We start from the raw sequence: 16,941 nt of genomic DNA, 5'->3' as shown, positions 1-16,941 counted from the left end.
ACCGATACCGCCATTGTTTTCACGGTGGCTACATGTGTTTTACCAATTCCAAGCTTAACCCATTAATCGTTAATGTAGTTCTAGCACACATGCGTTTTCACATTTTTGCATAAACACTGAACGAATATCACTAATGTGACAGCTTTCGTGAATGAACAACTTTACAAATGAAGAATTTGTGGAATTAAAACAGATGTTTTTATTGTATTTAATACGGTACATTAGTTTGTTGAATTGCTAAAGCTATGTCTATAGCCTATAATTAAAACTAATGTCACTGTATATTATTGAAACATGCTTAAGATTAGGTTAAGTTGGGTTTTAGATGATAGGACAGTGTTAAAAATTATTTTTAAACCATTTTTTAAAGCTGTCAACCTTCCAGCACAATCGTTCAAAAATAGGAACGTTGCGTATGAATATGAAATGTTTTGCTCACAGACAAACGAGTTAAATTAAAACCAGGTTTGATGTTTTGGCAACATAGATTTTAATGAGCCAAAAAAAGAAACCACAAAACACACAAAACATACATAAATCGTTACACAGCCTTTACAGGACAATGCTGGGAAGGTTAGCCACAATATTCCATTATTATAACTCACCATTGCAGTCATAAGCAGTCAGGTTTAGAGGTCCAAAAATGTATTGCCTGTTATCTACACAACTGAGTCAGTGGATTTAGGCACTAAACTGCTGTGATAGTGGCAGTAATTTCGCTGTAGCTTGACCTCTTGCTTTTATTTGAATCAGTAGATATGTGATAGAATTGGTCAATCGTAGTTATTTAATATAATTGACATCAAGGCAACAAGGAATAAACTACAGTTTAATGTAAGGCACCCTCAGTGGTACATACCCAACTCCAACCGAAGCTTTATCGGTTTATCGTTTAAACATTGTGCCTCACATCTCACCGGAAAATGTACGATTTTATTTTGATCCACTGTGCTTCGCATAGAGATGATTGTGTTCTCGTTGAACCATTAACTTGGCACAATACAAAAAACAAATGACTAATCAATATTAATAGCCTACATGTCTTCATACGTAACCACAGTTCAGTGTCGTTTTTTTGACCGCAAGCGCAGCCAGTGGCAGTTCAAGTAGTCAATATTAGAGAGGAGAATATAATGGATATGCCTATCTAGCTTATGAAACATTAATTTACAAATAATAATAATGTTTTTAATGCATTTACTCTTAACTGAGTAACAGTATTTGAGTATCTTAGCTCAATGTAAATTAGCACTCATAATAATTCCTTCATAAAATGCTCGTATTAAACACTATATTCGTAATTAGTTTACCTAAAATGAGATTAAATTCAATTTAATTCAGTTACATATTGGTGACACGAGGGGCTTGAAATGTTTGAAGGGCACAATCACACTTAACTAGTTCTTTTTTTTTACAGCTATAATTTCTGGTTTGTCCTTAAATCAGTTTGGGCTTGAGTCACTCATTTAACTGATTTGTTTAAAACACAGGAATCTTGACAATCTTTAAGAGTCGTTAAATGAACAATTTGTTAAAAAAAACGCTGATTCGTGTGGCTTTCTGGGCGAGTCACTTTGCAGAGCAATTCGTGACTTTTGTTAATCTGCTCTACTGTAATTAATAATGCTATATGTGTAACATGGAAACGATTATGTAACATGCTACTGTATCTCTGAAACACAATGAACACAATGACCATTATTACAGTAAAATGTCTAGCAGTAATATCCCATCCCTATCTTCTGGAAAAAGATACTTTACTCCCAATTTATTAACACTCATTCATTTTTCTGATCTGCTTAATTTGACCTTCATAATCTCAAAAAATGTAGAGATAAGTAAAATTTTGCATAATCTACATTAAGTTCAAGTAAAATATATGAGATGCAGAACTGACTAGATATGATCCTCAGAGCTATATTAGTTTCCCTCATGAAGGCAACAAAGAAATACCAGCTGGAACCTAATCCTAGTTTTGGCCGCTTCTTTCTCGCTAATTAGACCCTCTGATTTATACAATTTTTATACATATTAAGGTGTGCAAAATCACAAAACCACAAACCTCGCGTCTAACCTATAATGAAGACAAAAGCTTTCCTTCGTCTGGCAGCTTTCTCAGTAATGCACTTGGCAAACGGAGCGAGAAGGAGAACGAGGGAACCGGGGGAACCAAACCGACAGCCGCTGGTCACTTCCTGCTGCCGTTGAAGCTCATTGGCTGGACCTCTGTCTGTCTGAGGTCTGTGATTGGTCCATCTTCCTCTTCTCGGGTCCCTTTCAACTCGTCTTCTGAGATTCGATGTGCAGCATCGGCCAAACGCCACATAAAAACTTCACTTTTGGTCTGTGCTTGAGGTAGGTCGAGCGAATCTGAAGGCTGTGGCACAAAAAAGAAAAAATTGTAAGCTTATGCAACATGCATCATGCATCATGCATTTAAGCGACTTCCTGTTTCATAATTATGTACCTGAGGAGTATGTGTAAATATGACCCCAGGCCTGTTAGGATGTGCCACCAGGCATGAAGCTGCGTAACCGCTCCGACCACAGGGGGCAGCCGCTGCCGTGTGGCTCTAAACCAAAACCACAGTGATTTAGCTTATACAAATCTGCAAAGTATTCTAATATTTGGGAATATATGCGTGTGTATTATTCATGCATATTTCAGTTATTTAAAACGTTTAACCACATTACAAGTTGATTTTGAAAATTAACAGATAAAATATTTTTTTCATTTATCACTTAAATGTTACCTTGGCCGACTAACATTTAAATGACGCTAAATGCAAAAACGCAATGTAATGTAAATGTAGATCTACCTAGAGAGTCACAGAAAATATTATCGATGTTCCATAATACAAATCCCAACAGGAAGACGCTTAACGATGTAAAGCCGAGGGCTCTGAGCCATGGGTACACCCTGAAAAGCACAGACAAGATGTTAACACACTTATTTACTTTCGTACAGATAATGCATTAATCATGATACACATTAATATAGGCATTGTTTTAGCAAACTCACATTCAGATCTGGCAACATTCTGGTACGGAACACAATTTGTTTTATTTTCTTTGCGTACAAAGTGCTTTCATCACTCAATAAAATACAGATTCTACCCTCTGCTGGCACTTTTCTAATTCTTGAAAGTCGATGGGACAGTCCCAAGCCTCCCAGTTTTCATCAAATTTCAAAATGTATCTTAAATTGAGGTCCGACTAAATTCATTTTGAGGTGGAGTATCACTTTAACCAACGATATTCGCTTTACTTAAAGCTGTCAAAACATGCTACATCAAAAAACATTTTTTAAATAATCGTGCTTAAAAACTACCTAACACATCATTCTGCAAACAAGTCTCCGCCAACACAATGTTTATGATCTACCTCATAGCTGGTTGGTTTGGTTTATTTATAACAATTTAACAAAGACTTTTTCTGAATTACTATGGGAAAATTAATGGGTACAATACTTTTGCCTACCAAAGCTACCGTTCCCAAAGGATAAAATAAAGTCACACCCTTTTTATTTGCTAAACAGTCACTTCATAGAAAGTAAAACAAGCTTCAAGTGCAGTGAATACAGATATAAAGATTAATTCACTCACCAGGTGACTATGAAAACAGAGCGGATCACCAGGAAAGCCACTAGTACGGCATACATGACCTGGGGGAAATGATAAAATCATTGTTAACCTGTGCATTTAGCACCATCTGCTATATAAACAATACGATATAATTTCGCTTTACATGACAGTGTTGTGCCGGTCGTATTGAACGAAGAGATCACAGCATTGTGTTTATAGACATTCAATACCCTGAGCATGAACAGAGTCACACCCTACTGCCATGCTTTTCAACAACAGAAACAGACAACAAATACTGTCTGCAGAAACTGTTTTGACACAACACGGGATAAATGTAGGATATGTAGGATAAACCGAAAAAGCGAGGCTCGTAATGCAGCATTAAATCAGTTAGGCCTCACCTGATGAAAAACAGGCTCCTTCCATATTAGGTAAATCTGAAAAAGATAAATAAAATGCACTTCGTGAGCATGGAGGAAGAAAATATCAATAATATACACTACACATAATGAGTGGGGATTTGGCCTGCATTCAAAATATGGGATTTTATTTATTTTATATATTTATTTATTTGACAGTATATCAATAATCATTTTTTTCCCCCATTCTTATTTTTACTTTGAGCATTTTTATGTAAAGCAATAAAATCACTTTATGGAAGCTTTCTGCTTTATAAAAGCTAATACAAATGCAAATAAAGAAAAAAAAAATTCCTCAACAGTTCTAAAAAATACAGATGTCATGTTAAGAAATATTAATGTTTTATTTCAAATTCGTATGATTTCAAAAAGAGTAACATTTTTACAAAATTACAGTAAAGAAAAAAAAACTTACCACACTAACAATAATACTGAAGGTCAGCAAAAGTGTAATTGACAAATAGTTAACGGCACGCTCTTGCTTGAAGCACTCATATCTGTAATATGTCAGATATGCATTTAGATTGAGGAAAAACATCCAGAGCAAATGATTCACAATCATGTGCTACCTTTTAAACATTTGGGGGACATTCTTTTTTTTGTGGCAGAAATTAACATTTTATTTAACAAGAATGCATTAAATTGATCAAACAGTAAAGACATTTCTAATTTACAAACAAAAAAACTATTTATTAAATAAACTAATAACTGTAACTAAAAATAATTCAAAACGTTACTGATTTGCTGTATTTAAATTTAATTCAAATTAATGCAGCCTTGGCGAGCACAGACTTCAAACACGAACTTTTGAAAAAAATATATGTATTTTCTGTACATACAGAATCTGATCCTGATTAAGCTTATGATGAGTGTTCAGAGTCAAAGGTAAAGGCGGACAGACGTGTAAGAATTAACTTACAGACAGTAAACAAACACGCAGCAGCTGTAGATCATCGGCAGCTCATCCAGTAACTAAAAGCAAAAGACAATCCAGAGGCTTGTGAACTAATTTAGGGATGTACCATTAGAAAAGCAGCTTTGTGGCTATGAAAATGAAAGTGAAAATAAGCTTTTAATGTGCTTGGGAGCAAGATGCACAATTTGAAAGGCTGAAGAAAAGTCAAGCTCACCTGCATTTCATACTGTAGTGTCATGTGGAAGCTCCATGAGCCAATGCCTACGGCTGTTGAGAAAAGAGAGACGACAAAAAAAACGGTATATTTTTATTTCTGAGAATGGTCTTGAATAACTGGGTGAAAGGTCACTTCCTAAGAAATGAGGTTTGAGTTCATTGAAGTCATGTGAAAGATACTTTACCAGCAAGTCCTAAAAAGGACCACACATAGCGTACTTCCAAACCATCTTTGCATGTCTGAATGGCTCCATAAATGGGAGGTAGGATCATTATCAGGTTACTGACGGTATTCCCTAGAGAAAGCATAAAACAATGGGTTTATTTAATGAAAATGAACTCTGAGTCCAAACAGCTGATAAAAAAAATCCACACCACTCCAGTTCCACACACATCTGACGGCACCCATTCACTGGAGAGGATCTTTTGGTGAGCAATTCATGTAATGCTACATGCCTCCAAACCTGATGAAAAAACTCAGGACAACCTGAGGCTCGATACGTTTCTACCGAAGCTGAATACTATTAATTTATAAGTCATATTTATAAGTTATTGGATGATAATGAATGGTAATAGTAAAAACTGCCCTGAGCTTCCGCTTGAATGAATATGAACAAACTATAAACTGGCTTCTTAGCACCACCACCAGCTGTCAGAGCGCTATTGTCCCTCTTTGCTGAGTCCAAGAAAACTAAACTTATGCTAGAAAGCCCTAACGCGGTGTGTACGGGCCTATTGTTTCACTGTTTGGATATACGGCTCGTCATACTGAACATGGCACATTCCTTCACAAAGCAATAGGTTCTCGCTGGACAGCAAAGGCCCCTCTAATCTCAATGGCAATGAAATTCCCGTTGATTCTAGCAGCGATTAAACTTATGTTTGAATTTGACTGTGTGTAATTTATGTTTTTAAGATGAAGCTCAAATAACCTGACTCTTCGGTTCTTATATCGCACACAGCTATCCTAAAACTCTATTACAGCAGGAATTCGAGCTCTAATATCGCTTTGTGCCCTTTGACCAACTTATCAGAGATCTGAAATCTACTTCAGCAAACAACATGGAGTTGTAATGGCTATGTACACCGTGTCCTTCCATATGTCATGCATGGTATATAATCAGCAGTCAAACTAAAGTTCCCAATATGGTAATCAAAAATATCTAAAACAAAAATATACTGATGGTTTTTTTAATGTGTATAGTACCACACATACAGTGGCTTTGGGTAATGTGTGGCTGATCACGTTGGAGGACCAACTGGATCAGAAAACCATCTTAGTGTTTAATGCTGTTTTCTTTTCATTCCTTCATTACGTTTCCACTCATATTTCTTATTCTGATTACATTAAGTGTAATGCAGATTGCTATTATATTAAGTGTTGCTAAGTTAATGAGTATTCCTGAAAGAAGCAAACCAACAATGAAAATGAAAACAAACCTATGTATTCTTCATTTTGGTTACAAATCTAATTGTTCGCATCACAATTTGAATCCATATTTGGGAATATTGCAGTTTTTCCTTGAATATTAGGACCGTAATATAATTATTCAGATGAATTTTAGACAGTTGTCGCATTTTTACGTTTTCACTTAGAATGTTGCTTTACATTTGTATTATTCACCATCTACTTTTCGGTTGATCAGACCACTGTGCCAGCCAAGACCTGCAAACCATCTTCAGCTGGTTTTAAAAACATGTTTTTTTTGTCAGCGGAAAGTGTGCTATTGGAACACAATAGTGTTATAGTAAGTATGAGTAGAGTTATCAAATATGCAGCTTCAATCAATCTGGCATGCATATTTACACTAGCGTTACAAGTTGTGTTGCTGGTTACACTATTAGTTCTTCATAACCACGTTAAATTGACTTAGCTTCATTCTAGCAACTCTGATTCGAGTTACCGCTCACGTTTTAAGACCATGCACTCACAGTCAGTTTACACTTAAAGCAAATTAAAGAACGAAAGAAAACATCTATGTGGTGGGATATAAAGAATGGTTTCGCTGAAAATCAGTATCGGCGGCACGAGCTCCTCCCTAAATATTGCCCCACACAATTTCATTCATTTTCCTTCCGGTCATTTGTTTGAATTCCTTATTTGTTATTGAGCTTTAAGGTACGAGTTCAACGCGGACAGAGGGTCGCTGGCCTCTGCTGCCAAATTACGAATCCTACTATGGCTAACGCTTATGAATTTAAATTAGGTTACGCTGACGTTGATTTGCAACTTCGCTATGAACAAGGCGTGGCTTTTTAATATTAATTACGTCGCTTTGACGCTGCTTCGAACCCATCCAATGGAGTAATCCTTCTTATGAATAATAACGACGCTGTGCTGACGATGCCTCGCAATCGTCCAATAGCGAACGACCGCCTCATGAATATTCCGTATCGCGTCTTCTCATAGTAGGCAGGGTTCGACAACGTTCCTCTCTCCCGTTTTTAACATCCGTGTTTACCGTTCTACACGACAATGGACCTCGTGTGCCGAACGCACGCCCGCCGTTCAAACGTACTTACAAAATTCTGCGATGTAATACGAGACCACATAATTCTCCTCGCACCAGTCGAGAGTTGAGGTCGGTGTTCCCCAGTAGCCCGGCCTGTCCGCCGCCGGAGCCATGATGAGAGGGAGATCAGATAGGTCTGACAGGCGGAGGGAGGAGTTGCCCGCACGGTAACGGATTCAGAGCTCCATCCAATCTGAATGGGCGTACGTGCGATAACAGTCGCGCTGCAAAACAATAGCCTTCTGTAACTAAATATAACGAAGTTATCGTTGCTCTAGTTTGGAGCACATTGTAAGCGCTGCGTAATGCTGTACAAATGCATCAAACATATACATATAATGAAACATGGTTCGAAAGCATTTTACCTTACGTAAACTGAGAAAAGACATTGGCCATTACGTTTAGCATTACAGTTTGCATTAAATTATTCAAATAGTTTAATAATATGCCACATAATTGTTTTCCTTGTTCGTATTGTAATATTATTGTTTAGCTGTTTTTATTGAATATTACTACGATGTCTATTTTTTTCAGCTTTTATGCCACGTGTTTTATCTCGACATCTGTCGTTTTTTGTGGGTTGAAAGTAAAACATGGGCGTAGAGTTGCACACAATCAGATAACTAGAGTTCATGTGTTTGAAAATACAGACAAACCAGTTTTTTTTTTTAAATAGAAAGGCTCGCCATAAACTTGATAAAGGAACGATAAGTAACTTTCTGTGTGCGGCGGAACCGATTTTTTTTTCTAAGCATTTAAATCCAGATCATCGTTGCTTTCCGTTCTCTTATCGGTAAATGTTGATCCGTTTCAGAGGATCACGCTAGAGGTCGCCAGAGCTTTGTGCAGAAAGTGTCAAGTTTTGTATATGCCACAAACAAAGCCAGCGTGGCATAATTCATATAAAAAAATCTTGGGGTGGAAAAATTGGAATGCACCAGTAAGGGTCCCGCCAAATGAAAGTTTTGTCAGAAATGAAAACGAGTCTGTTACAGACTTAATTAAGTACGTTCAGTGGATTAAACAGTTTGAAGGTGGTGAACTGTAAAAAAAAATCCCAAACAAACAAAAAAACGTTTAGTTTATCATTCAAAGCCTCGTTTTCATCCACATTCATTCAATATGGCGTCTTACCTGACTAAGACTAAGTACAAACGTAAACAAAAACCCACACACGTTCTCTCTCAGTGATGCTGATTTTATTGAAAAAACGAGGAACAACCAACATTTTTAGGCAACCGTGTTCGGTACAATGTGAATACAAGCTTTAAAATGGTACAGACATGGGCTCATATCACATGCTGTCTAGTGCAGACACAGTATTCAGTGCAGACACAAGTGTGCACTTCTGAGAGGAATGTTTCAGCATGGCGTGGTGAACTCGCAGGCACTTTGTGTAACAAAATCCACAGACTTTTTAGAAATCAAACACTCAGCATAGTGAGCTATGCGCTCCAGCAGTCGAAACGCAAAGGAAAAAGATAAACCCCTGAGCAAAAATGCTGTTCGTGTGGATTTATAGCAAAATTTCATGGAGATCATACTTAATATAAGCATGCTGCGCTTCTCAGAAACCGATTTAGGTGTAAATCTACGATACTTTGTCAAGTACATTTGCATTTTTTAAAACAAAAAAACATGAGGCATCTAAAAATGTCGCTTTTCAAAGTAAACGTAAAGGATAGCACATGGTGGTCCACAGATCTAATTGAACGAACTCAGGTGTACCTTTTACACAAATCCATAAATCTTCATACACACACAGTCATTAACCAAATACAATCATATTTAAATTACCGAATTACAATTCATCCCTCATTTTATCACCCTTCGGTCGGACCAGCCGGCCCATGAAAAGGATTGAGTTTGTTTTCTTGTCCTTCACCAGGAAGATGAAGGGATGGTCAGCGTAGAAGAGTTTGGGGTTCTTGATTTTGTCGCTGCTGAAGATGCTAGTATCGGGTGGATTTCCCTCCGTGTCCCACTCCATGGCGGAGGCATGGAAAACGTTGGACAGATAGAGGTCTTTCTTCCCTGAGATGTTGGACAGATCAGCTTTAGCCTTGTCCACAGCTTCGGTCAGACCCAGCTCGGCGAGATGTTTCTGCAAGAAAGCAAGCCGTTGCATTAGTTTACGAATTCCCAGGTGAGTTTAGAGTTTAATAGCTCGCTGGAATGACAGATGGTCTGTACCTGCAGGTTGTGGCTGACCTCCAGGCTGACCTTAGGCAGTGACACCGCAACTGCACTCTGTTCCATTTTACTGATCCAGGTGTCGAGTTGTTGACGTGTCAACAGTTTCTCCACTCTCTCCAGGGATTCTACGTGGTATGGCATGATGAACACCACAGACGACATCTTATGGGCCAGTGCCATGTCCAGAACTAAGAGGTTGTTGGTTTTGTCGTCAAAAAAGCCATAAATGCCTGAAAGACAGCGTATGATGTAAATGTGTTAAGGCAAATGATGGAAGCCTAACATTTCCTGCCAAGGCAAATAGCAGTTTTGAACACAATTTATTATTATTATTTTATAGACTTACCAGCATAAGTACGTTCCATATTAATTTGTAACATTAAAAATATTTTTAAAAACAATATATAACTAAATATTTTATATATCCAGAGTCCCCTAGAGTAAAACTCTTTTTTTACAGAGTTTATAGGGTTTTTTTAATATAGCGGAGTGTTCCTTTAATATAAACACAAATATATTCTTTAAAATGAAAGAATATAGGATGACAAAATATCAACTAAATTTATAGGATTTTGTCATTACAAAAACTAATATATTTTTGTAACTGCATAAAATATTGCTGAAATTAGAATGAAATAAATATTTAAATTGTTATTTTATTTTTGTTGTGTAAAATGACATGCCATTTCATTGAGATAAATAGACTAAAATCTATCAATATTTAGTAATGGTTAAATTTAAGAGATATTTAAAAATAATTACTTTAATATTTAGTTTCATTTTGTAATTTGTTGTGAATTAAAATGTACTTTTTAATGACTAAAGTGCATGCTAGTAAAACTGAAGTAAAAGTAAAGAACACAACATTAAAGAATACACTAAAAATCTATAAACATTAACACTACTACTGTCCCAATTATTAATTTCTAATGAAAACAAGCAAACAAAAATCCTCGGTATTGAACCACTTGTTTTGTGTTTCAGGGATCACATCTACTTTAACCACAGCCTCACCTGTGCGATGCATCATGGGTATAGAGACAGTGTGGGAGCGATGCACTAAGAAACCACGATTATCCACCATCTTATGATGGAACTGCTCATCCCAATGTGCTGGAGAGAAAACAGAGCCACACATTAGTTAAAGAATCTACAAAACTGCTTGCTATTTCAAAAACTGTCCAAAAGTGGCTTACGTTTATAAAACATGGCATTGATGATCATGGCTCCATCTGTCTTCTCCACATCTTTGGTCACCTCAGGCAGCTTGCCTCCGGTGGACTTTGATGCCCATTCGTTGATGGCCTTCACCGCACTGCGCTTGTCACGGAAGTTTATTTTGGAGTGCTCGTAGTTATAATGCTTCTTGCTTCTCTTCAGAAAGTCATCGACGAAGCTCACAGAGCTGGGCCCATACAGGCGGTTGCTAATCTTCCAAGTGACGTTACGTGCTGTTGAGTTACTGACCTCCGTGAGAAGCTCCGACAGCCCAGAGTGCAGCTGCTCATCCTTCACCGTGGTGGCGCTCAGGACCGTTTTGACCTGAGAAGCAGTGTTGGATTTCCCTCCAAGAGCCACCAAACCCAACGAAGAGGCCACAACCACAGGGGAAATCAAGATGTTCTCGATGTTCTTCTCTTTTGCCAGGTTTTGGTACAGGTTGAAGGCCAAATTGGCGCTGTTGTCTGCCAGGATGGAGGCATGGCTGCTGAGGGTCTTTTCCCCGCTCACAGTAGCCAGTAAGGACAGGAGAACCACGGTTGACACCAACATGATTTCAGAGGTGGTAGGTTTACAGCCTATAAAGGTAGAAAAGCATAGTCAGTTTTTTTTAAATAAATATGAGATGGTATTATTCATGTGTAGAGCTGTGTTTCAGTTTCTGACCACACAACTAAGAGTAGTGCCAAGATATATTAGAGCTGTAATTTTTGACCTTTAATGACAGGCCTGCTATGCTAAAAGAAATCCAACAGACATTTAAGGCAGTAATGTTACATAACTGCCACGTGCACAGCTGTAACCTCTCTAAACTTTATCAAGCTATTTTTCCTTATTCCTTGCTGAACATAAAAATATATTGTTGCAATTATATATATATATATATATATATATATATATATATATATATATATATATATATATATATATATATATATATATATACATATATATATATTTAAATATGTTTCAACTGTTTACCATTCAAATGTTTGGGTTTAGTTAGATTTGTTAATGTTTTTGAAAGACGTATCTTATGCTCACCAAAGCTACATTTATTTGATTACAAATACTGTAAAACCAGTAATATTGTGAAATAATATTACAACTAAATTTTTAATTAACTAATGGCCAAGCTGAATTTTCAGCATCATTACTCCAGTCTTTAGTATCCCACGATCCTTCAGAAATCATTCTAAGATGCTGATTTGATACTCGAGAAACCTATTATCAGCATTTGTTGAATATAAAGTGGAATAGAACAACATTTTTTTGGTATAGAAATATTTTATAAATGTCTTTGCTGTCACTTTTGATCAATTTAATAAATCTTTGCTTAATTAAAATATATTTTCTTTCAAAAACCTTTAAACAGTATATATATATATATATATATATATATATATATATATATATATATATATATATATATATATATATTATTTATATATTACTAGTATATTTTAACATAACTTCTCACAGAAAAAAGCTGTGCAGCCACATACACAGATTTCACGGCTCCCAGAGTCATCTTACGCTGGAAAACCGTTATCCAATCAGCATTGCCAGGATGGCAGGAAGTTCTGACACTAGTGTGGGAACAGCAGATTTCAGGCAGCTTTTCCACACCCATCTACCAGTGAACGGCCCAAAATGTTGCCTTCGGACATGCAAAAAGCACCATACCCCGCACCCTCTCAATGAATGACCTTTTATTATGCCTAAATGCCAGAGCCTGAAGGAGCAACGGAGAACATTTGGAACTGTGGTGTCTGCCAAAAACCTTTTTTAATCATCTCACAAACACAGTAAATCAAAGCACTTAACTCCATATAAGCATTTTTTCACCTTTGAATAAAACGTAAAAAGTTACAAAGTCTCTTACAAGCATCTATTTTAAATTTTAATTTTAAATGAAGGATTATGCTATAGAATACCACACATTTTTGGAATTCTTCATTCTTCTGATGAAGCCTAAATGCAAAGTTTGTTTTCACAGCTGTAACGGTATACGTTACTCACCTTTCAGAGCTCCCAAAAACTTCTGCAGCCTCTCGGATCTACCGGCTTCCCCTGACTCCAAATGCTTAATGCAGACTTTATAGTCCGGAAAAGAAACTTCTGGAAGTTGGGAAAGGACTGGAGTATAATAATGGCTCCCGTTTTTCTGAGACCTCCCCCAGATCCAATTACTGTGGGAACTGGAATCTCTCCTCAAGGTCCTAAAGGTATTTGGTATAGACCCCTGTCTTGTTTGAACACTCACACAATGGCTAAACTAAAGCGCTTTTCATGCAGGGAAAAAGGTCAGTATGAAAAAAGTGGATGTAAATATGGACACTGGATTTACTGATTTACGTCAAATCAAATTCAAAAACATCCAAGTAAGAAATAAATGAATTTAAAACCTGGTGTTAATACTTGATTTAAAATAGCATTTTATTATTTTCATTTTTTTCCCATAATTTGTTCAGGAAAATGCAAAGTATGTTATAAAAGTATCTGTAAAAATAAGAAGTTAAGAGATTGTACTACTTCCACCCCCACCCTATCCATCTCTCCTCCCTCTCTCTTCTGTGTGCCACGTTTTAGTGGGTCGTGTCTTGGCCTGCAAGCAGACAGCAGACAAAACAGAGGTTTTATCTGTCTAGTTGGGAATGAAGCATGCGCTATGGTTTCTATACGTCCTCATAAAAAACTATTCGGACATTCTTTATGCACTAATATGCCGTTTCTTCCTTTTCTTGAGGAATCCTGTTGTACACACATGAAGCTCTGGAATGCATGAAGAATATCAGAGGAACATTTTATTGTTTAGATGTTGCTCTCTTAAAGCTCAGATGACTTGGTCTCAGTAATAACTCATATAAGTGTCCTTCTCTCAGTGTTGCAAAAAAACGTGTCTTCGTGCATTACATGACTTGTTCACTAATGCATCCTCTGCAGTGAATGGGTGCCACCAGAATGAGAGTTCAAATTATATATTTTACATACATTATAAAAACATCACAATAATCTAAATGACTCCAGTCCATTAATTAGTGCTTTGAGAAATCCATATTTAAGATGTTTCTAATTTTAAACCATTGCTTAAGCTAATTACAAGTCTAGGAATAGAAATATATACATATTTTTATATTATAGGTGAAACAAAAAAAATACATTTTGTTAGAGTTATAATGTGAACAGCACATCTCAGGTAATTTAGTTTGAAAGAATTTGATATGTTAATTGTATTTTACAATTTTTTAACGTCACATTTCTGATATAAAGATGTGATGAAACGGGTTTCATTAGCTGTATGTGGGCTGAACAGGGCCGTTCCTGATCAACATTTAACTTGACACTCTTTTCAAAGATACAAACCATTAACAGCAGATTTCAAAGTATACGCCTCCAGGCCAGTTTGTAAAGATCAGTGAAAACGCTGCTGATGGCGCTGACATTCCTCCGGCATCAGAATGTTGAAAGAATGCTGCTCGCTTCAGTTGTCAGGGTTTCTTTTCTGATTTGCTGCTTAACGTGTTTTGTCATGTAGTTAGATCCACATGGGTCTGAGGTTTAACCCGGACTGACAGTCACTGATTAACTGTCGGGAACAAAAGGGAAAACGTGAGTTATTTCACTAATGTAGATTCTGAAAAAAAACCACATTTTTTACTTATCTTCTCTTTACACCTAGAAAGAAAAATTGCTTAAGATATCAGTCTTTTTTTGGTTTAAAAAAAAGTTTAAAAGAACTTATGAGCTATAATTTATAATATATTGTTTAATATTATTTATAAAATATTTTTAAATGTTTTACAACAAATTATCAGTTCCTTGCTGAATATTAATATAATAATATAGTATTCTGTAAAAAAAAAAAAAAAAAAAAAGAAACAGCTCAGATGTTTCAACGGTTGTGTATATCTGAGTAACAATAATGTAAAATTCATATGTATGTACACAATGAGCACTGGGGAAAATACAGGATGCTCTTCCTGTCATCCTGTTTACATTCAAATATCTAAGCTATATCCAGGGGACCGGCTTACCAAAGTTATATATTTCGCGTTTTTATCAAAACCAGCCTTTATTTTGACTACATTTGAATCTGATCTGACATTGTAGTTGGGTTTCTGTTGGTCGTAACTCAATATGTCTGTAGGGTGGGATATTTCACATTATGAATGAATAGTCTTGAGTCTAGTCTTCTTTAGGGCTAATGTATCAGAGGTTAAGATCAGTGGAAACCTGCCCAGCTATTGTTAACTCTTCCGTGACTTAGAAAGCAAAGGAATTTAGCTCCGAACGTGTTTTAATGGTTGGCTGCTCTTTGTGCTTTGGAGTCAGAGCAGATATTATCACTGTGCTGTGTGGTGGTGGTGGTGTCTGGTGTGTGTCTTAACTGTAAACTAAAACAGTGTCTTGTACTCTTCTACTATTAACAGCAGTATACTTCAGCTCTTTTGAATTATTGTAAGCAGTTAAAATAATCCCTTCTTTGGAACCATGATAAACACTATATCATCTTAGAGTAAATAAGTTTCTTAAGCTAAAAAAACAAAACAAAAATACCCTTTTCTCTATCTCATTAATCTGTTTTAAAGGCCCAATCATAAAAATGCTTTTAAAATATTTTTAACACAGTCTTTTATTATTTGATGTGACAGTTAAAGTAATGTAGTTGTAAAAGTATCATATATGTATGTATGTATGTGCACATATATACAAATATATGTATGTATGTGTATGTATGTATGTGTGTGTATATATATATATATATATATATATATATATATATATATATATATATATATATATCCTTATATATATATATATATATATATATATATATATATATATATATATATATATATATATATATATATATATATATATATATATATATATATATATATATATATATATATATATATATATATATGTGTGTGTGTGTGTGTGTGTAAATTTATGTATATATATGAGGGCGTCTTCTTGTGGACAAGTATGAAAATGGCAGTTCAGATTTTTAGCTGTGTGTGTGTGTGTGTGTGTGTGTGTGTGTGTGTGTGTGTGTGTGTGTGTGTGTGTGTTTCACTGCATAGTCTTGCAAATACAAATGAGTCCACTAGGTGGTGCTAGATTCACACGTCTAAACATCCTCAAAATCTGGAGATTTGGAATTCTATTTTATTTCATTCTGTTCTGTTTTATTATTACAGTTTATAATATATAAAACATATGGCCTGTTAATTTCTGTAATAATCTGTAAATAGCAAACATGGTGTGCTCAATGAAAATAAAATAATAATAATAATAAATAAATACGTCAGTGTTTCTATTTGATAGATAAATAAATGTAAAATTATTCCATTCCAAAATGAAACGATTATGATACATTTTATTCTATTCTATTCTATGATGTCCTTGCTATTATTGCTATTTGTGACCGTGGACCAAAAAAAACAAACAAACTCATAAATAGTCATAATAAAAAGTCATAAGTCACACAGGTATATTTGTAGCAATAGCCAATTATATATTGTGTGGGTTTTTCCTTTATGTTAAAAATCATTAGGACATTAAGTTAAGATCATGTTCCATGAAGATATTTATTACATTTCCTACAGTATATATATCAACTAAGAATTTCATTTGGACAAATTTAAATGCAGTTCTCTCAATATTTACAGTTTTTGTACTCTCGTATTCCAGATTTTGTCCAAATATTTTCCTATATCCTAATAGAGTAAGCCCTGGGAAAATGAAAGAATGCTTTTCATGTAAAATGATTAGACCTATATATGATTTTATAAAATATTTGATCATATCTAACATTCATATATTTATTTTATTATTAATTAAAATTTTTAATATATATTTTTAATGTAT

The 16,941-nt window shown here is 35.4% G+C and overlaps 2 protein-coding genes across 2 annotated transcripts; both read right to left on the bottom strand.

The window, feature by feature from the left end:
* Positions 1–471: 471 nt before the first annotated feature.
* acer3 (alkaline ceramidase 3) lies at positions 472–7,814 on the bottom strand. Its single transcript, XM_043229376.1, has 10 exons — positions 7,658–7,814; positions 5,320–5,430; positions 5,133–5,185; positions 4,922–4,974; positions 4,418–4,499; positions 3,985–4,020; positions 3,605–3,663; positions 2,820–2,919; positions 2,468–2,574; positions 472–2,377 (listed from the first exon to the last, which is right to left on the bottom strand). The coding sequence occupies exons 1-10, from the start codon at positions 7,758–7,760 to the stop codon at positions 2,278–2,280; spliced, it is 804 nt and encodes a 267-aa protein (XP_043085311.1). The 5' UTR covers positions 7,761–7,814; the 3' UTR covers positions 472–2,277.
* Positions 7,815–8,829: 1,015 nt separating this feature from the next.
* On the bottom strand, positions 8,830–13,241 carry serpinh1a (serpin peptidase inhibitor, clade H (heat shock protein 47), member 1a). Its single transcript, XM_043229364.1, has 5 exons — positions 13,087–13,241; positions 11,040–11,642; positions 10,858–10,956; positions 9,841–10,073; positions 8,830–9,751 (listed from the first exon to the last, which is right to left on the bottom strand). Exons 2-5 carry the CDS (start codon positions 11,614–11,616, stop codon positions 9,449–9,451), a joined length of 1,212 nt encoding a protein of 403 aa, XP_043085299.1. The 5' UTR covers positions 11,617–11,642; positions 13,087–13,241; the 3' UTR covers positions 8,830–9,448.
* Between the last annotated feature and the right edge of the window lie 3,700 nt (positions 13,242–16,941).

Source organism: Puntigrus tetrazona, unplaced genomic scaffold, assembly GCF_018831695.1.
Source record: "Puntigrus tetrazona isolate hp1 unplaced genomic scaffold, ASM1883169v1 S000000002, whole genome shotgun sequence".
In the NCBI taxonomy this organism is placed as follows: Eukaryota; Metazoa; Chordata; class Actinopteri; order Cypriniformes; family Cyprinidae; genus Puntigrus; species Puntigrus tetrazona.
This window is presented reverse-complemented; position numbering and strand designations above follow the sequence as displayed.

Excerpts from the sequence above, each read along its gene's own strand:
- acer3 (XM_043229376.1), bottom strand. The coding sequence starts at position 7,760 with ATGGCTCCGGCGGCGGACAGGCCGGGCTACTGGGGAACACCGACCTCA. Across the intron at positions 5,186-5,319 it reads GTCCTTTTTAGGACTTGCTG|CCGTAGGCATTGGCTCATGG; the intron begins GTAAAGTATCTT and ends TTTTCTCAACAG. Across the intron at positions 4,021-4,417 it reads TCAGTATTATTGTTAGTGTG|ATTTACCTAATATGGAAGGA; the intron begins GTAAGTTTTTTT and ends TATCTTTTTCAG.
- serpinh1a (XM_043229364.1), bottom strand. The coding sequence starts at position 11,616 with ATGTTGGTGTCAACCGTGGTTCTCCTGTCCTTACTGGCTACTGTGAGC. Across the intron at positions 10,957-11,039 it reads CAATGCCATGTTTTATAAAC|CACATTGGGATGAGCAGTTC; the intron begins GTAAGCCACTTT and ends TTTTCTCTCCAG. Across the intron at positions 9,752-9,840 it reads AGGTCAGCCACAACCTGCAG|AAACATCTCGCCGAGCTGGG; the intron begins GTACAGACCATC and ends GCTTTCTTGCAG.